The sequence below is a fragment of the Orcinus orca genome, chromosome 15 (assembly GCF_937001465.1).
Source record: "Orcinus orca chromosome 15, mOrcOrc1.1, whole genome shotgun sequence".
Lineage (NCBI taxonomy): Eukaryota > Metazoa > Chordata > Mammalia > Artiodactyla > Delphinidae > Orcinus > Orcinus orca.
The window spans coordinates 74,076,191-74,097,330 of NC_064573.1; the positions used below are offsets into that span (position 1 = coordinate 74,076,191).

Sequence of the window (21,140 nt, forward strand, 5' to 3'; positions counted from 1 at the left end):
GCGAAGGGCGGGGGAGGAGGAGGAGCGAACCGGGCTTGGGGGGCGGCTGCACAGTCTCTGGGATCCCCAGGCCTGGAGGGGGGTCTGCGCGCGGCCGGCTGGCTCTGCCCCCCGTCCGGTCCGGAGCGGGCCTCCCTTGGGCCAGCCCGATGTGACCGGGCCCAGCGGAGCCTGAGCTAGGAGCGGGTCCGTCGCGGAGCCGGAGGGCGGGAGGAACATGACATCGCGGAGGTGAGGAGCCCCGAGGGCCCGGCGCGGGCCTCGGCCCGGCCCCCGCCGCTTTCGTTCAGCCCCGCCCGGGAGGAGGCGGCCCAGCTGGGCTTCGGACTCCCGCCCGGGGTCGCGGGGGCAGGCTCCGTCCCAACCCCCTAGCCCTCCCGGGCCCGGGGGTCCGGCCCCACCGCGCCCCCTCCCCTCGGGTCCCCATTCATTTCCTGCCTCCCCGAGTTCCGGCTCCCGCAGCCCTGGGGATGCCCGTCTGGACGGGGCAGGTAGAACCGCCCGGGGAACCGCGGACGCCAGCGGCCCGGCTCGGCGCCGCATTCCTGACCCATTGCCTCATGAGAATTGCCTCATGGTGATTCCGAAATAACCCCGCTCACTTGGGGAGGCTCCTCGGCCTGGGACGCGGGAGGGGAGAGTAGGGGCCAGTTGCGCGGGGCCAGGCCCCCGACGGTCGAGTCGCTCTGGGTCCCTCTGCCTCTTGCGCGCATTTGGGGGCTTTACTCAGGATCCCTGACCCCTTTATATGCCTCTTTGCATCTCCTTTCCCCCCCACCCCTCACGTGCCAGAAATGGAAAAACTGACTGTATCTGCAGCTATTAGAAGTATTTCCTTCCTCTGCGATCTTCGCTTTGGGAGATGGAAGGGAAGGGAGCTGTATGTCTAGTTATTTAATCCTTCACAACCTTAAAAGTCAGGTAACATTAATTACCCCCGTTTTACGGATGTGGAAACTGAGGCTCAGAAGAAACATGCTAGTAAATGATAGGATTTGAACCTAAGAGTCAGAAGGAAGGTTAGTGAATTAATGAGATCCTTTGAAAGCTCAGGGTAATCATACTACTAATAGCTAACATTTATTTAGCTCTTACTGTATGCCAAACAAGTTTAATCCTTGCTATAACTCTATGAGGTAGGTATTGTTATCCCCGTTCTAAAGATGAGTAAAGTGAGTTTCAGAAGTTAGGCAACCTGGGCTTCCCTGGTGACACAGTGGTTAAGAATCCACCTGCCAATGCAGGTGACACGGATTCGGGGTTCGAGCTCTGGTCGGGGAAGATCCCACATGACCCGGAGCAACTAAGCCCTTGCGCCACAACTACTGAGCTTGTGCTCTAGAGCCCGCGCTGTGCTCTAGAGCCCGCAAGCCACAACTACTGAGCCCATGAGCCACAACTACTGAAGCCCGCACGCCTAGAGCCCGTGCTTTGCAACAAGAGAAGCCCACGTACCACAGCAAAGAGTAGTCCCCGGTCCCCGCAACTAGAGAAAGACCATGCGCAGCAACGAAGACCCAATGCAGCCAAAAATAAATAAATAAAATAAATAAATTAAAAAAAAAAGAAGTTAGGCAACTTGCCTAAGGCCACTCAATCAATAAATGATGGAGCCAGAACCCTCTTGTTAATTACCAGGTTACTATTATTTTATAAGTATTGCCAATAATTTGTAAGCCTTAATTTTGTTGTTAAACAGTAGTGTGATCTACTGTTTTCAGATAATGATCCTGCTATTTTGTATTTCCACTCTTTATATACGATTCATATATAAGACCCATTGTTTAGACTTCATTATCCTGTTATGGTCACCGTCTTAGACATTTGAGAAACTGTTTCAAGCTGTTGGAGTTATTTGAATGAGAGACTTTTCAAAATATTAGGAATGTCTTCTTAGAAATACCTGCACATTATTCATTCATGGAATGAAAAGAGAGAGAGAAGAAAACTGAAAACTTGGGAAGTGAGTGATTTGGACAGGTCTGTTGGCAAGTGCTTACAGATCTGGGTAATATATAATTGCATTTCAGCAGAACAGTGTATAGCCTCAAATGTTTTAATTCCTTAGGGAGCTTTTAAATAAAACAGTTGTCTATTTAATCTGTCAAATAGTCATTGAGCCTTTTGTTCCTTGTGTCTGCTCTTCCAGACAAGTAAGGATCTGCTTCTTTTAGGAGACAAAGACTGGGGGCTGGGAGTGGGGTAGGGGCTGGGTAGTAATAGACCCTACATTGTCCAGCTTGTTAGTTTAGAAGCCAGGAAGTGTGGGTATAGCCAAAGCAGCAAGTGGTAAAGATGACAGTTTGAAACGGAGTAATTCCTCCTCTCCTCCAGCCCTCCCTTACCTATTATGGAAAAGAAACGTGTGCCACCTAAAAAGCAGATTATGAATGTAACACACATAATTGGGGATTATTTATTATTATTTTTCAGATCGTAGGTCTGTTTTATTATTTTAACCCAGCTTTATTGAGGTATAAATGACATGCAACAAATTGCATATATTTAAGTGTACAATTTGATAAGTTTTGACACGTGTATACACTCGTGAAACCATCACCACAATCAAGATAATGAACATATCCATCACCCCTTTTGATGGCTCCTCGTGCCCTTTATAATCCCTTCCTTGTTGCCAGGCAAACACTCTTCTGCTTTCTGTTACTATACATTAGTTTGCATTTCCTAGAATTTTATGTAAATGGACTTTTATGTGTGGCTTCTTATGCTCAGCAAAATTATGTTGAAATTCATCCATGTTGTAGTGTGTGTCATATAGTTCCTTACTTTTTATTGATTAGTAATATTCCATTTTATGGAGGTACCACCGTTTATTTATCTATCCACCTATTGATGGATGTTTGGGTTGTTTCAGAATTTGGCTTCACAAATAAAGCTGCTCTGAATGTTCATGTCCAAGTGTTTGTATGGATGTATACTTTCATTCCTCTTTGGTAAATACCTATCAGTGGTATGGTTGGATCACATAGCAGATGTATATTTAACTCTTTCAGCAATTGCCAAACTTTTTCAAAGTGGTTACCATTTACATTACCATTTACATTACCATTTACATTCCCACTGGCAGTGTATTAGAGTTCGGTTCCTCCACATACTGGTCAACACTTGGAATGGTCAGTTTTTAAATTTTAGCCATCTAAAGGGTGTGTCATTGTATCTCATTGTAACTTTTTCCCCCATATCAGCACTTTTAAATTTTAATTTTACTTATTTAATATTTTAATGGAGGTATAATTGACATAGAACATTATATTAGTTTCAGGTGTACAGTATAATGATTTGATATTTATTCATTGTAGTTTTAATTTGTATCTTCCCTGGTGACTAATAATGTTGATCATCTTTTCATGTGCTTATTTGCCATCTGTATATCTTCTTTGGTGACACGTCTATTTGATTAAATATTTCCACCACCCCCCCTTTTTTTTTTTTTTTGTGATACGTGGGCCTCCCACTGTTGTGGCCTCTCCCGTTGCGGAGCATAGGCTCCAGACGCGCAGGCCCAGCGGCCGTGGCTCACGGGCCCAGCCGCTCCGCGGCATGTGGGATCTTCCTGGACCGGGGCATGAACCCATGTCCCCTGCATCGGCAGGCGGACTCTCAACCACTGTGCCACCGGGAAGCCCTAAATATTTTCCCTTTTAAAATTTACTTGTGAAAAAAAAATGAAATTTACTTGTTTGTTTTCTTATTGAAATTTGAGAGTTTCTTATTCTGGATACAAGTCTTTGATCAGAATTGCAAATATTTTCTTTTAGTCTGTGGCTTGTCTTTTCATTTTTTAAAATGTCTTAAATGGAGGTTTTTAATTTTGCTGAAGTCCACTTTATCAATTAAAAAAAAAAAGGATCATGCTTGTGGTGTCATTCCTAAGAAATTTTTGCTTGACCCAAAATGTCTCAAATGTTTTCTCTTGTTTTCCACAAGTTTTATAGTTTTAGCTTTATGATCCACTTTGAGTTAACTTTTGTATGTGGTATGAGGTGTGGCTGTATCTTCTCTTTTTTGCATATGGGTATCCAGTTGTTCTAGCACCATTTGTTGAAAAGACTGTTCGTCTTTATTGAACTTGTACCTTTGTTGAAAATCAGTTGTCCATTTATATGTGGGCCTATTTCTAGACTCTCTTCTGTTCTATTGATCTATTTGACTTTCCTTATGCCAATACCACATGATCTTGTAGCTTTATAACAAGTCTTGAAATCAGATAGTGTTAGTCTGCGAACTGTGTTCTTTTTCAAATGATTTTTAACCTCAGAATTAATTCATTCAACAAGTAGTTATTGAACCAGGCAGGATGAAGCAGTAGAATAGGCAAAGATCGTTGTTCTTATGGCTGAAAGAGAAAGTGGACAAACACATGAATAAATGAGACTATTTCAGGTAGTAATAACTGCTGGGAGGGAAAAAAATAAACCAAATGTGGAGAATGTGGTTAGTTTTGATAATGGGTTTAGGAAAAATCTCTGAGGAGGTGATCATATGAGCTGACTCCTGAATGACTAATATTCTGAATTTTGTTTTGTTTAATTATCAAAGTAATTCTTTTTTCATGGGTTTAAGGTTTAGAGTTTGTATGCATTTAATAATTACAATGTCATATATTCAGTATGCTGATACATCTCAACATCACAGGTAAGGAAAGGAAGGTATGAGCAATTATATGATTCTCCCTCCCACCCAGGTAATATAGCAATGCTAGTGCTGAGTTTAGATTTTGAGATTGCTCGGCTGCCCTACTCTGCCTTGTTTAGCTGACAAAACTGGCTGTATTCTTCAGCATCTGGTGCATCTTTTGCATTTGCTTTTGTTCCTCTGGAAGGTAGTGTCTGAGGGCTTAAACTGAGAGGGCCAGGAAATTTAGCTCGTTCTCAGACTCTAGGCTTTTGATTTATCTGATGCAGGTCAGGTACATTTGTCCCAGGCTCTCCTTAGTGGCCCGGTTTGTTTCTATCCTGTAGGAGTAAATAAACTTGCCTTACTGAAAAATAACAGTTCTACGTCTTTCCAGTTGAAACTGGGTTGTCTTTATTAATGTCTTGCCCCGATATAAGCTCGGGTTTTTGTCCAGAGCTGCTCAAATGCAGGGGCTACTGCTAAGATCACTTACCCTTCTTGAAAGTGTCAGTGTGGCGAATGTTAGAGAGTCACATAAGAGCTGGAAAAGCAGAGCCAACCCTTGTTTGTAATTGTTACTAGCGGGCCTTGGTGTACTTTGTTAGGCAGCTATGGAACAATAGAAGATACTGTGCTTATTCCTCTTTCCCTTTGGGAAACACAGACAGCACTTGCTCTCCAATGCTTACCTTTTTAAGGAAGGGGAAGGCAAATACTGATGTTTGGCAGGTTCTGTGGCAGTTGTAGCCTGCAACCAACGGTTTGAGACCCTCCCCGAAATGGATTCAAACACCCTAAAATGCAGCCCAGTTCATTACTGAGTTTTGGAGGGTTGTGTGCATTTAGCAAGCTTGTATATGCTGTGGTCCTTGGCAGCACTGAAATATGAAAGATACGATTCATGTTCACAAGGAGCATTGAATTTAGAGAGGGAGACAGACTTGTAGGCCAGCATCAAATGAGTTTGATGAACATAGTACCAAACTGAAACTGAAATTTGTCAGTATAGAGTATACTGTTTAGAATACGTACCTACTTGTATACTGATATACACGTTCATGCACACTGTATATATGTCTGTCTATACGCACATACATATACACACACGCAATATGTTTATTTTAAAAATAGTAAGCTATAGATCCAAGTCTGTGTCATTCCATCGACCCACTCTAATGAAACACTGACCCATTCATTCAAGAACTTGGGATTTAACTTATTTATCGTGGGATTACTAAGTGCGGGGGGCACTGTGCTAGGCATTGGGTGTTCCAGGTTTTAAGGAAACAGCAAGTGCGGGAGTGCTGAGGTAGGGAGTTCTTGGACTGCTTGAAGGACAGAAGGGAGCACGTGGAGGAGCTGAGATAGGGGCTGTAGGTGGAGACTAGACCACACAGGGATTTTTAAGGTCCTCACTGTCACGTGGACCATGGAGAGGAGTTTGGGTTGTATTTTAAGAGCAATGCAAAACTGTAGAAGGATATGATCAGGGGAGTGGCGTGAGCTGATCTATTTAAAAATATCCCTCTAGCTGCTGTGAAGGGAGGATTGTAGGAGGCTGGAGTGGACCCAGGGAGAGCAGACAAGAGAGAGAGAGGCTTTGAACAGGGTAGAAGCCATTTGTGGAAAGACTTTTGGAGGCAGTTTCCATTTATTGTCTTGTCATCAGAGCAGAGATGCTGACCAGTGAAACTGTGAAAAGATAATGATTTATAAAGACATAGCAGCTATCCACTACCATTAGAAAGCTAGCTGCCTTAACTTTTTTTCTTGCCTCTGTTACCTAGAATGCTTGTCCCTATCGACTGCCCCTCCCTTGTGACTCATCCTTTTCCCATAGAAAATTAAAATTTAATTGGAAAAGAGGAATATTCTTGTAATCTGCAGAAAGTACCAAACTCTAAACTTTCTCCCCAAGGACAAAGATAATGATTTTTCTGGAGCAGCGGGTAAGAAAGCTATACCCAGTATCACTTTATATTTAGGCAAGAAACTGAAATAAGACTTCAGATCCCTAGTTTAAATTCCCTTCTTAGCATAGCAGCCTTGAGAATAAGTTCCTGAAATTATTGGCCTGCTTGACTGTTTCCCCACATCACTGGGGGAAGGGGACATAGATAAAATATTCAGCATCATTGTATTTTCTTTTTGGTTCATCAGCATTTTTTTTTTTTTTAAACTCACTTGACATAAATAAGGTCCTGGCGTCAGTGAGCTAAGCCTTTGCAGAATCTGTATTCACTAATGAGGGATTTAGATTTCTGGTAGGATTTCTGGGCAAATAGTTTGGGTTTGTAAACTCTCTTGGAGGCAGGGATTCTGTCTTTCCTTTCTTCAGGCCCACTCAGCACAGGGCTGATTTGTTTTAGACATTGATTTGAGGCTCTTTTTCATGAGTGTTGGTGTTGTGTGTGTATGTGTTTTCAAGCTCTTTCTGTGAGATGGGTGGTACCGACCTGGACCATGTTATGACCTGAGAGTCTTAATAAATAATAGACAGTGCCAGAGGATGACCGATTAGAAGGGATTGTCAAGCTCTGGCAGGTTTGCAGGGGTTAGAATGTGCAAGAGGAGAACGTTCTTCCCCCGCTTCCATGTGTGACGTTTTCGCTATGCCATTCCTCTCTCTTTTCTCCTCCCTGGTTTTTCTTCATTCCCCGAAGTTAATTCAGGCAGCAGTCATTCACCAAGTGCCCACTGTATACATGAGGAAGACTGGAAATTTATCTGTTTTTTCTCATCCTGTATGGACGCACCTTGTTGACAGACCCAAATGTAGATATACTAATTTGCCCTTTTCCCCTCCTTTTAGATAATACAGATACATTTACATTACCTTTTGGGGAGACTAACCTCTGCTATTTGAATTCACACTAGGTGGGAGATGGAGGCAGGATTTAGAGATGTACAGCCTCAGTACCTAATATTACCAGTGTAATAATCCTTGAGGCCAGCTCTATAATATCATACTAGTCCTATTAACTCCACTATTCTTCCTTACCGTCTCTCACTCAGATCTCAGGGGTTGAATGAACTCTAACTGCTCTGTGTTAGCGATAAGCATGTTGCAAATCACAAAACTGCCAGTAATTGCACTACAAATATTAAACATGTAATTGGGAAAGACTTTTTTGGTAAATACAAAGGCTTTTTGAAAAAAATAGCCAAGGAAGGAGAGTTTACAGTATATCAAAACTCAAGTGGGTGGGTTATGGAATAGAACTTTCAATTTCTAATTATATACTGTTTGAGATAATGTAGGGACAGCTCCTGAGCTGTGAAGTTCAGTTTTTGAAAAGGCAGTGTAACATAAATGATTCATATCTCAAAATGGTCTGTGTGAAACTAACATAATTATGCAAGAGAAGAATCTATCTGCATATCTTCCACCAATAATAATAATGATAACAACAGCGATAACACATGTTTATTAAGCCCATCCTCTGTCTAGCCTTTGTGCTAAATGCTGGTTACTAAGTTTCCCCTGTAAACATCACTCTCCTGTGTTCACTCTTTCGTGTGTGTGTGTGTCTGTATGTTCACTCTTAAAAATAGGTATAATTAGAAGTTGGTTGGAAATGAAATAATAATGGTTTATTTAATAAAGGGCTAAAGAGACCACCTGCCTTATCTCCTCTGCCAATCTACCTGATGGGTGGTGGTTGTAGTTACCTAGCGTCACCTTCAACAGTGGAAGTCACTTTTATAATGTCCCTCAGCATCAGCAGGATACTCTACATAAGTGTTATTTTTGTAAAATATACAAAGGTGAGAACACATGGTTGTGAATGAAGACCATCTACAGTCAGAGTTCTGCTTTAGAAATTTTTAGAAATAAATAGCAGAGTGTAATGGTTAAAAGTTTGACTTCTGGAGTCTACTTTGCACGCTGGCACATGGCAAACAGTAAATGTAGCTACAATTTTAACCAGTCATAATATATAATGGCCAGTAAATTATTTTTTCCCTTGCTATCAGAGCTAGTTGATAATTGAGGGGAAAAAAAGTGTATGTAATAATATAAGCATGGAGAAGTCTTTTCTATTTTATAATTTATAAAGTTTTATTAAATATAAAATATTATTAGTAGTAAATAATAATTCTGTCTTCTCTTTTTCTCCATACTCTTTCTTGATGTAACTTCTCATCTCTGTCTTATTTACTTTCTTCTCCCAGTCATCCCCCCTTTTTAGTACCCATTGCAGGGTCCTGTTAAAATCTGTGCCTTTATTGTGTTTTATTCTGACATAAAACTAAATTCCTAGTTCCACAGGTGAAACTCCTTGGAGTTTTTTTCTGTGCTAAGCACTTTATGTGTATTAATTTATTTCCATTTCACAACAGTGCTGTGGGTTAGGTTTTTCTAAACATAGCAAGAAACCCAGAAGCCATAAAGGAAAAAGCTGATAAATTTAACCATGCCAAGATGAATTTCTTTGGGTAAAAAAAATAACCACAAGCAAGTAAAAAGGGAAAAAAGCTAAGACAAATATTGTCACATGTATAATAAAGGATCATTTTCTGGTTCTATCAAGAAGAGCCCCTTTAAATCAGTAAGAAAAAAAATCCAATAGAAAATGAACAATGACAAGCTGACAACTCACAGAAAATGAAAAAAAAAAGTGGTCTGAAAACATGAAAAAGTGCTAGTCTCACATAGAAATGCAAACTAGAATGGTACCATTTTCCATGACTCGGATAAAAAAGTTTGGTAATATACGTAGTAGTGGCAAAACTGGGAGAAAACGAGCTTTCATGCTTAATTCATGGGAGTCAAAACTGGTACCTTCTTTTGAGTGTGGTTTGGCAAATTTGTCAGAGTAAAAAAAAAAACTCTTGTCAAAGCAGTTTTATTTCTACAATTTTAATTTACAGATATTTATTTACTTGTAAAAGTGTATAAAGATGATTATAAAGGGTGTGATATGCTGCATTATTTGTAATGACAAAAATCTATGAATAATATAAATGTCCTCTAATAGGGATTAAATTATAGACGGTACATTTTTATAATGGAGTAGTGTATAGCCATTAAAAAGAATGCTCAGGGACTTCCCTGGTGGCAAAGTGGTTAAGAATCCGCCTGCCAATGCAGGGGACATGGGTTCGAGCCCTGGTCCGGGAAGATCCCACGTGCCACGGAGCAACTAAGCCCGTGTGTCACAACGACTGAGCCTGCGCTCTAGAGCCTGTGAGCCACAGCTACTGAGCCCGCGTTCTGCAACTACTGAAGCCCACATGCCTGGAGCCCGTGTTCCGCAACAAGAGAAGCCACCACAATGAGAAGCCCGCGCACCGCAACAAAGAGTAGCCCCCGCTGGACGCAACCAGTGAAAACCCGCGCGCAGCAACAAAGACCCAACGCAGCCAAAAATAAATAAATTAAAAAAAAAAAAAAAGAATGCTTGCACGGAAAGATCTTTGCGTCGTAGTAAGTGAAAAAATTGGGGTGTAGATCAGGATTGCATTTGTGTATGTGTGTGTTCCACACAGGCTGGTATGTGTGTGTTCCACACAGGTTCCACACACACGCATTTGTGTATGTGTGTGTTCCACACAGGCTGGCATAGAGAGAGTAGTGTGTTTGCACACATGCACACGTAGGTAAGTATACGTATGTATATGCACGAGACATTTCTCAAAGATTAGGAAACTGCTAACTAGTGACTTCTGATGATGCAAGGGAAGCTTAGGCTTTTTCTCGGAATTTCATACCTATATGTGCTGTTTTAGTAAATGAATTTTAAAAGGTTTTAGAAAGTTTATGTTTGTGTTCTCAACAAGATTCTAAAGGACATTGAGTCTATAAAAAATTAGAGCTGCCTGAAGTAGTTGGCTGAGATAAGGAAAGATGAAATGGGAATGAAAAACAGGAAGATAAACAAATAAAAAGATCTTGCTAGAAGCAGTAAAGAGTGCCCTTGAGGCAGCCCTCCCAGTGGTGAGGTTGAGGACAAACCTGAGAAATTCTTCTAGAATCTATTTTAAAAAAGAAAGAGGAGATAACAGTGGTGACAGTAAGGGAACAGATCCCCCATAGGTGGTGGCGGCCCAGGCTGGATGACCGGTATTTAAAAATGAAGCAACCTCTGAGCCCGCAGTATTTCATTTAATGAAGACCAATAATGGAGGAAGATGCTGGGAGAGAGCTGTAGAGGGGAGACAGAATGGTTTTTCCCTTCGTTCACTTCATTAACCTGATAATTGTAGGTTTAAGGACTTTTTTTTTTTAAATACTGCAGTATAACCATCATTATAATTTTAAAATAATTAGAATCTTATTAAAATTAGGAGCAAGGTGTCTGCCTTCCGTATCAATGAAGTAGCTGTCTTTATCTGGTATAGGTATCGGTGTTATATTTGCTTCATGAAAGGAAGTGGTACGTTTTCCTTTCCTTTTGACTCTCTGGAATAATTTATAGAGCACTGGGATGGTCTGGTCTTTGAAAGTTTGATAGAATTCCATTTTGAAACCATCTGGGCCTGGTGCTTTTCTGTGGGGTAGTTTTAAAATTGCTTTCTCTATTTTTATATAGAAATTGGTTTGCCTAAGTTTTCTCTCTAATGGACTCAGTTTTGGCAGTCTTTATTTCCCTAGATAATTATTCACTTCATCTAGATTTTATAATTTATTTGCACAGCAGTCTGCAAAATAGTTTCTTTAAAAATTTTTTTTCTTCTGTTTCAATGCTTATTTCCCCCTTGTCATTTCTTGTTTTGTGTATTTGTGATTTTTTTTTGTACTCCTGAATAAGTTAACTAGTGGTTTGTCTATTTTGTTAATTTTAAAAAGCAGGATTTTTATTAATTAGATCTACTACTTTTTTGTTTTCTTTTTCTTTGATTTTTGCTTATTTATTTATTTATTAGCTGCATTGGGTCTTCGTTGCTATGTGCGGGCTTTCTCTAGTTCTGGCGAGCGGGGGCTGCTCTTCGTTGCGGTGTGCGAGCTTCTCATTGTGGTGGCTTCTCTTGTTGCGGAGCACGGGCCCTAGGCGTGCAGGCTTCAGTAGTTGTGGCTCGCGGGCTCTGGAGTGCAGGCTCAGTAGTTGTGGTGCATGGGCTTAGTTGCTCCGCAGCATGTGGGATCTTCCCGGACCAGGGCTCGAACCCATGTTCCCCGCATTGGCAGGCAGATTCTTAACCACCACACCACCAGGGAAGTCCCCTGCTTTTATCTTTATAAAATAGATTTCCTTCCTTGTGCTATCCTTTGTCCTTTTTCTAGGTTTTTTTTTTTTTTGAACTGGGACTTTATTTTTATTCTCTTATATTTTTTATTAATGTTAGTTGTTTGTGTAGTGAATTTTCCACTGATAACTCCATTAGCTGTATCCCATAGATGCTGATATGTAGTGTTTTCATGGCCATTATTTCTTTTTTTTAATAGAATCCATGATAAACTTTATTTATTTATTTATTTATTTATGCCTGCTTTGGGTCTTCATTGCTGTGTGCAGACTTTCTCTAGTTGTGGTGCACGGGCTTAGTTGCTCTGCGGCATGTGGGATCTTCCTGGACTAGGGATCAAACCCCTGTCCCCTGCATTGGCAGGTGGATTCTTAACCACTGTGCCACCAGGGAAGTCCCGCCATTATTTCTTACAAATTGTGTAATTCAGCTTGTATTTCCCCTTTTACCTAATTGTTGTTTAATGGAAGGTTTTAAAATTTCCAGGTAGAAGGGCCTTTCTGTTTTTTGCTTTTGTTAGTGAAGTTCAGGTTTATTGCATTGTGATATTGTTCTGTGTAATACTTCTACTTTATAGGGGTTACTGTTTTCCTTGTGACTGTATATATCTGATCAATTTTTATGGAAATGCTCTAGGCGCTTGAGAAAAATGTGTAATTATTATCAGGGTGTGGAGTACAATATATGCACATAAGATCTACCCTATTGTTTATGTTATTTAGATTTTCTATCTCTTTACCTATTTTTTTAGTCTATTTTATCTTGTATTGAGTGTGGTGTATTAAAGTCTCCTATTATTGGTGTGTTTCCATCTGCATTTCCTTGCATCTCCTGTAGTTTTTGCTTCACAAAGATGATTGCTGTGTTTGGTACATAAATATTCATAGGTTTGTTGATTTCTTTTAATAGCAAACTCATCCACATTTATTGTTATGACTGATAGGTTTGGTATCAACTCTATCATAACATTTTTTAAAATAAATTTATTTATTTATTTATTTTTGGCTGCGCTGGGTCTTTGTTGCTGTGCATGGGCTTTTCTCTAGTTGTGGAGAGTGGAGGCTATTTTTTGTTGTGGTGTGCGGGCTTCTCATTGTGGTGGCTTCTCTTGTCGTGGAGCACGGGCTCTAGGCACGCGGGCTTCAGTAATTGTGGCTTGCAGGCTTACTTGCTCCACGGCATGTGGAATCTTCCCGGACCAGGGCTTGAACCCATATCCCTTGCGTTGGCAGGCGGATTCTTAACCACTGCACCACCAGGGAAGTCCTCTATCTTAATGTTTTATACTTACAGTTGACCCTTGAACAACACAAGTTTGAACTGCACGGGTCCACTTATGCACGGATTTTTTTCAATAAATATGTAGTACAGTATGATACAATCTGCCGTTGGTTGAAACCATGCAGTTGGAAGCAGAACTGTGGATATAGAGGGCTGACTATAAAGTTATATATGAATTTTCAATTGCGCAAGGATCGGTGCCTCTAAAGCCCATGTTGTTCGTGGGTCAACTGTAGTGTTTCCTTGCATTGTTTCTCACAAGATGTGTGTGTGTATGTATGTGTGTGTGTGTGTGTATATATAATATATATATATTATATATATATAATTTTTTTCTAAGATGTATATTTAAAAATTTTTTGTTTAAAACCGTTTTTTGAGGGGGTATTTAGGAAGGTTTGTATTTTTTTAAATCTAGTACTTACACCTTTTTGAATGTCCTTAGTCCTCTGTTTTGTTATTTGACTTTTATTATCAGGCTTATCAGATTTTTTTCATTATCCTTAAACACCCATCTATTGCCTATTGCCTATACAACAATGAGTTTTTTTCTGTTTTCCTTTTCCCATTTTCTAGTTGTAGTAGTTCTACTTTGTCACAGTATATAACTGTTGTACCTTAGTTTTCTACTCTCATTCCCATCTTTGTTTTAGTCTTACATGACATTTATAGATTATTAAATGCTCACCATCGGTTATTTTGTCAATGTTGCTTGTTACAACAAGATAGATAGATAAAGTTTATCCTCTAGTAGATTCATCAGGAAAGACTGATAAGTACAGCATTCCCTTACTTGTTGTATGTTGAAACTTGTTTTGTCTGTAGCGCTGATAGTTGAAGGATAACTTAGCTGGATATAAAATTCTTAGTTTACCCTTTTCTTTCATTGAGTTTTTAAAAAATGCTTGTTCATTTATCAACTTGCTTTATATGTTGGCTTTGAAAAGTCAGATGCTAATCTAATTTGTTACAGTAAGTTATTTGTTTTTCGTGGAGGCTTTGAAGATTTTTTTTCCATTTGTCTTTAAAGTGTAATAGTTTCATTAGAACAAGTGCCAGAGCAATTATTCTGGGCTAATTTTCCCAAGTACCTGGTGGTCCCTTCCAATGTATAGATTCACATCTTATTTTATTTGTTTTCTCAATTTAGGTTTAAATATTAGTTCTGTTCCATTGCGTTTCCCCTCTCCCCTTACCGCAATTATATGTATGTTGTTTCTTCTTTGCTTGTCTTTCATATTAACCATTTTCTTTGTGATCTCTTTTATTTCTTTCTTCATCATATTTTATTCTCTTCATTGTTTTCCTCCCTTTCTTTAATGCCACTTATTAGATTTTCATTTGAACTTATTCTCCTTTGGGCGTCTAGTAATTTAGTTTTCATTTCTGAGATGATTTTCTTTTCCTTTTTCTTTGTGAGTTTGATCAACTCCCTCTTCATTTTTTCCTACTTTTTGTCCACTTCTGTTTTTTTTTTTTTTTTTTGTGGTACGCGGGCCTCTCACTGTTGTGGCTTCTCCCGTTGCGGAGCACAGGCTCCGGATGCGCAGGCCCAGCAGCCATGGCTCACGGGCCCAGCTGCTCCGCGGCATGTGGGATCTTCCCAGACCAGGGCACGAACCCATGTCCCCTGCATTGGCAGGCGGACTCTCAACCACTGTGCCACCAGGGAAGCCCTGTCCATTTCTGTTTTTAACTTTTAAATTTCTTATTCAGAGTGTTTTTTCATATCCCCAAGTCTTGAGTATATTTAATTCAGATTGGAGTGTTGTCTCATAGTTTTCTTCTGCATCATGGGTGTTTGTCTGGGGTAATTTTCAAAAGCTGACTGATGTGTGACTCTTCTTTTTTATAGTAACTTTATATAGACTTATACTTTTTTCCTATTTATTTTGTGGCTCTTAAATATTTTAAAGGTTCCTAATTCAATGGCATTTTCTTCTGTCAGTATAGAAAAGTCCAGGTTTTTTTTTTTTTTAGTGGATTTGTGTATCTATTTGTGTTTGCGGTAGGGGAGAGGTTATTTGTCCTCTGGGTTTTTTGTTTGTTTGTTTGCAGGTAAATAAATTTCCTCCTTCTACTTCCTTTCCTTGTTGTCACCTAATTGCCAAATGGATCCTGTCTCTTTTTTGCCTTTTTCTTCCCCAGAGACCATGCATTTCTAACACTACACCTTAAATCATTCCCCTTTCCTATAAATAGGGCTCTGATCTACAAGAAAACTTTTTCAATATTTTCACACTTAGGGTGGACTTTCTCTTTCTGGAGGTGTTTTTACAGCAATTTTAGGCCTGCCACTAGCTCCCCTGTTCTCTCTGACATGCAGTTTTTCTCAGAATGCCCTTGGCTTGGCACAGAGGGTTGCAGTAAGAAGATGAGAGATCACTACTGAGATTTGGTATGTCTTCTTTTTTTACTTACAGGTAATTTGGAAGTTTGGGCATTCTCTGTCTTCTACTTTTGTTGAGGGCATGGTTAGGTTATTGTGTGGTTTTACTTGTTCTTTTTTAAAAATTCCATATTTAAAAAAAATTCCCGTTAGTTTTTAATTAATTAATTAATTTATTTATTTATTTATTCTGGCCACACTGTGTGGCATGGGGATTGAACCCATGCCCCCTGCATTGGAAGCGTAGAGTCTTAACCACTGGACTGCCAGGGAAGTCCTCTGTATTGTTTTTGAAGGATATGTGGGAAGATGTGAATTTAGGCAGTCATCATTGTCCTTGGCTACCCTGAAGTCCAGGCACTGTTATAGACACTTTATAAATATTAACTCATTTTATCCTCTCAACACCCTGTGACACAGTGCTGTTGCTATTCCCATTTTATAGATGAGTTAACAGTTTAAATAAGTAGCCTGGGATCACACAGAGCTGGGATCTGAACCAAAGTAGTCTGGTTCCAGAGTCCGTGCTCCTACCCATAAAACTTTGCCACCACATGCCAACGATTGTCAGCTTTTTTACTTCTGGGGTCTCCTCTTTTTTTTTTTTTTTAAACCATAAACCCAATATTCTAAAGAGAATTGTTTCGTAACCTGTATTCATCATATAATAATTAGTTTTCCCTTTTTGTTGTAGAAGAAAACATATATGCCACTCAGCTTCAGACTACCACACCAAGTAACATAATTGTTTTATAGCCAAAAGCAAGAGAGATTTGACATTTTAACTAGCTTATACAGGTAGACAAATTGAAGATTAACGTAAGATTTTCACTATACTTTTTGAAAAGTTAAAAGTAACTGGAAGCCTTCTGTTATTGCTTTTTGATTCCCTAGGACTGTGGGGACTCAGGTGGGAACCATAGATTAAAGAAGCTGTGGACAAGATTTAAAAAAAAAAAAAGGATAGTTTAGTAATCATACTGTATGCAAAAGTATTGAATGCTGGAATGATAGGTATCTTATAAATTGAGGTTGAGTTTTCCCTGGGTAAAATTCTGCCTCGATCTTCTGACAAGCTCTCAGAGGGAGTAAAGAGCAAACTAATATTTTTTTCCTTTTGATCTGAACCCTGTGATTTTTCTCTAGGATAATCAGAATGATGTTTAGATTTCCCCAAAAATGCTAGTAAAATGCTATAGGAAAAATTAAAAAGAAAATAAATTTCAGTTAATGTAAACAACAGGAATGTTGATAGACTATGTCTAGATTCTTGCCTTTTCTGATTATTTCTTGTCAGAACAATCTTATAGTTATTGTCATGATTGTCAGTAATACCTAACTATTAGTGCTTAATATGTACCAGACACTCAGATGATTAAGCATCTCATATTTAACATGTACCAGGGCTTCCTTCCCTGGTGGCGCAGTAGTTAAGAATCTGCCTGCCAATGCAGGAGACATGGGTTTGAGCCCTGGTGCAGGAAGATGCCACATGCCGCGGAGCTACTAACCCCGTGCGCCACAACTACTGAGCCTGCACACCTAGAGCCCGTGCTCCGCAGCAAGAGAAGCCACTGCAATGAGAAGTCCACGCACCACAACAAAGAGCAGCCCCCACTCGCCGCAGCTAGAGAAAGCCTGCGCGTACCAACGCAGCCAAAAATAAATAAAAAATTAAAAAAAAAAAAGATTTAACACGTACCAAATCTAACACTTGATTTTTCCTCTCCCCACCCTTTTTCCACATCTCGTACGTGGTACCGCCAACCTTCCACTTGCCCTGACATGATACCTAGGAGTTGTTCTTACTCCTTTCTTTCTTTCCCATCTCATATGTAATAGATTAGGAAATCCTGTTGGCTACCCTTAAAATACTCCCAGTTGGACCGTTTATCACTACTCCTTCCACCACTTTGGTCCTTGGTACCACCATCTCTTGCCTGGATTATCACAATAGCTTATTTAACTGATCTATGTGCTTCTACCCTTGCACGATAGCTTGAAGATGTTTTAAAAATATAAGTCAGATCACGTTGCTCCTCTGCCTAAAACCCTCTAGTCCTTTCCCATTTCACAAAAAATAAAAGCTGAAGTTTTTACAGTGTCCTCCAAGGCCCTGCATCATCAGGCTTTTCATTACCTCTCTGGCCTCATCTACTGCTCTGTCCCTTAAGTGTTTTGCTCCAAGCATACTGGCCTCTTGAGTGCTTGAGCATGTCAAATACGGTCTGCCCCCGTGCCCTTGATCTTGTTCCTCCCTCTGCCTGATATGTTCCTTTCCTATATGGCTGCATATTGCTGCCTCATTTCTTCCAGGTCTGATCAAATGTTACCTTATTGCTAAGGCCCTCCCCACCACCCTATATAAATAGCATCCACCTCAGCCCCAATCCCACTGACCATGCCCCCAGCCCCATCTACTGTGCTAGCAGGATCCCAGGCTCCTACCACGGGGAAGACAAGGAGGAGGCGGTGACCAAAGAGAGGAAGGGAAAGGGATTGGGTTGGTGTTTTTATTTGCTACTCTACTAATAAGCATTTTAGCTGTGACGGTGTGGGAAGTAGTGCCGACAGAGTCCTTTGTTTTTCATTGGTCTATTTCTCTCTCTCTCAAGATGGTTTCACCCAAATATCACTGGCGTGGAGGCAGAAAACCTACTGTTGACAAGAGGAGTTGATGGCAGTTTTTTGGCAAGGCCCAGTAAAAGTAACCCTGGAGACTTTACACTTTCTGTTAGGTAAGTTGCAAGAAAAAGAGAGAATCCTGAGAGTGTTTTCCAGGGGGGAAATGTTAGGACCACACTTGGACAACTTGTGACCCTCATTTAGAGCCTGAAGGTCTGCCTGCTGCCCCGTGGATGAGGCCTTGCCAGTGCCCTGGCCCACAGATCAGGTGTGATTCAGGCCTGCTGTGGGGTTCGGGATGTGGCCTCCTGAGAGTGAGAGGCTCGGGGAGTCAGCAGAAGGGGCCTGAAGGTGGGCTTTTTCTCTCTTGAGAGGCCACTGAGGATGAGCTGGAGCACAGCATAGCAAGTTCTTAAAGCCTGGGTCGATCCTGCTTCAGTCCAAAACAAGGCTCCATCCTCGTTCCCTGCATTTTTCCTTTCCCACCTGTTGATTACGGAATGGGACAAATACTCTCTAAGAGTTTCTTCAAACAGCCTCACAGACGTAGAAAACAAGCTTATGGTTACCAAAGGGGAAAGTGGGGTGGGGGAATAAATTAGGAGTTTGGGATGAACAGGTACACACTACTATATATAAAATAGATAAACAACAAAGGCCTACTGTATAGCACAGGGAACTATACTCAATATCCTGTAATAGCCTGTAAGGGAAAAGAATCTGAAAAAGTATATAACTAAATCACTTTGCTGGACACCTGAAACTAACACGACATTGTAAATCAATTATACTTTAATTTAAAAAGAAAAAAGAAAGAAAGAAAGAAGGAGAAGAGTTTCTTCAGATCACTTTTCTTTTTCAAGAAATAAAACATCACTGAGGAAGTTGTGGTCCCGTTTGTTCCCCTGCCCAGTCCCATTCCCCTCCCTCTTTCCTCAGAGGAAACCACCATCAAGAGGTTGGTATATCTCCTTCCTGAACGTGTTTTTATACTTGTACTGCATTTGTGCTATGTGTGAATGATATGAGGTTGGTTTGTGTGTTTTTAGAATTCATATCCATGGCTTTATAATGTACGTATTCTGAGACTACCTTTAAATTTTTTTTGAGTTCTGTGCTGATACATATAGATCTAATTATTAACTTTAATGGCTATATAATATTCGAAGGTGTGCATATACCACAGTTTATCCCACCCCCTATTGTTGGACACTGAGTTGTTTTTAGTTTGTTTAAAATTGTTTTGAACAGTATTGGCAACATCTATTACATGTTTCTTTGGACACATGTGGGAGAGTTTTTCTAGAAATTGACTTTCTCTTATATACTCAATCTCCTTACTCTAGCTCATTCCAGGAGCCAGAACTGAACTGCTCTATGAATTTTCTTTTATTATTATTATTTTTAAATAAAGAAGTAAGGAAAACATGTTCTGAGGATTTATTTAGGACTCCTTCGGGATTTGGGAAGTCCCTTTTTGGTATCGATTAGTTTCTCAAGGAGCTCACGTTGTTGGCTTTTACTTCCGTTTTGCAACAAGGAGAGGGCAGAAGCCTTCATGAATTTTCCCAGGCTTATCCTAGTACAGACTTCTAACCTACAGTTGAGTGACATTTGACCTGTAAGAGTTTGGATGGAGATTATATAATAATAACAACAATGATGTTGAGGAGGAGGATGATAGCAGACGTTATTGAGGGCTTGACATATTCCAGGCCAGCTTGCTAAGCACTCTCCACATATCATTTTATTTAATCTCTCCAACAACCTATGAATAAATGCCACTATTATCTTCATGTTAGGGGTGAGTAAGCTGAAGCACAGAGGTTAATTTACAAAGCTGGTTTCATAGCTAGTAAGTGGCAGAGCCAGGACTACAGAACTGGTGAGGTTTTTTTTTTTTCTTTTTCCTCAACTTTTTATCTTGAGAAATTTCAGCCCTGTAGGAAAGTCAAAAGATGAGTACGGTGAATACCCACATTCCCTTTACCTGTTAACATTTTGCCATGTTTGCTCTTTTTCTCTGAGTGTGTGTGTGTGTGTGTATACTCTCCCCTCCCCCAACCTTTTGAAAATAAGTTGCAGATGTCAGGATGCTTATTTTTACCTCTGAGTACTTCAGTGTGCATGACCTATGAACAAGGACATCCTGTATAACTACAATATCATGATTATATATAAGAAATTTTAAGTGATTCCATAATGTTATCTAACACACAGTCCATATTCAAATTTCTCTCGTCATTTCAATAGTGGATTTTGAAGTCATCCCTTTATTTCACATCAGGAAGCACAAAATATCTGTTTGCCCCATCTTCTGGAGTGTCATTGCGTCTAGGCCCTTTTAGTAGACAGAGCTGGGAAATAAATACTTATATATTTAAAACCAAATTTTAAATATATCAGTATCAATAAATATATAAATATATATCAGACGAGTCTGATAGCTCTAGTTCAGCCCAGTTTACCTTTTCCCATTCCGTATTTGTGTTTCCCTTCTGTAGAGAGAACCGTGTTTCACAGCAGCATCAATGTATGACCTCATTTGCCCAATCTTCTAATACAAAGATAGTTTCAGAATTACTATACCATTATCATTTCTAATTACAAACCCATTAAGTAAAGTTCATGATTTCTCTGGAGTGTTTCTGTTCACAGCATGTATCCCACTAAGGGTGTATAATCTGTACTGTGTTCAAAAGCTACGGGAATTAATTTTCTGTGTAGTTACAAACTTACTGCAAAGTTAGAGTCATTTCTTTCTTTCTGTATTCAGTTTTTTGGTTTTGTACTCATTTTTTTGATCCTTGTTGATTTTATTTTTTGAATATGTGAAACATTTACAAGATTTAAAAGTCAAACTGTATAAAAAGGTATATTCTGACAAACCTTATTCTTATCCCTACCCTGTGTACCTTATTTCCATCCCTGTAGGTAACCAGTTTTATTAATTTATGGTTTATCCTTCTGTGTTTCTTTTCACACATGAAGTGGAATACTAAGTCTATTTCTTTGT

General features: G+C 39.9%; 1 protein-coding gene across 7 annotated transcripts in view; it reads left to right on the plus strand.

Annotated features, from left to right (window-relative positions):
• PTPN11 (protein tyrosine phosphatase non-receptor type 11) overlaps positions 1 to 21,140 on the plus strand; it is a 78,323-nt gene continuing 57,183 nt past the window's right edge. For 3 of the 7 annotated variants that reach the window (XM_033408761.2, XM_033408762.2, XM_033408763.2), the window contains exons 1-2: positions 3 to 231; positions 18,115 to 18,237. In XM_033408761.2, the coding sequence (XP_033264652.1) occupies positions 218 to 231; positions 18,115 to 18,237 (137 nt within the window). In that variant the 5' untranslated portion in view covers positions 3 to 217. Of the gene's footprint in view, positions 232 to 18,114; positions 18,238 to 21,140 lie in introns of those variants that run through there. The other 4 variants (XM_033408760.2, XM_033408759.2, XM_004281448.3 and 1 more) reach the window with 4 other exon arrangements.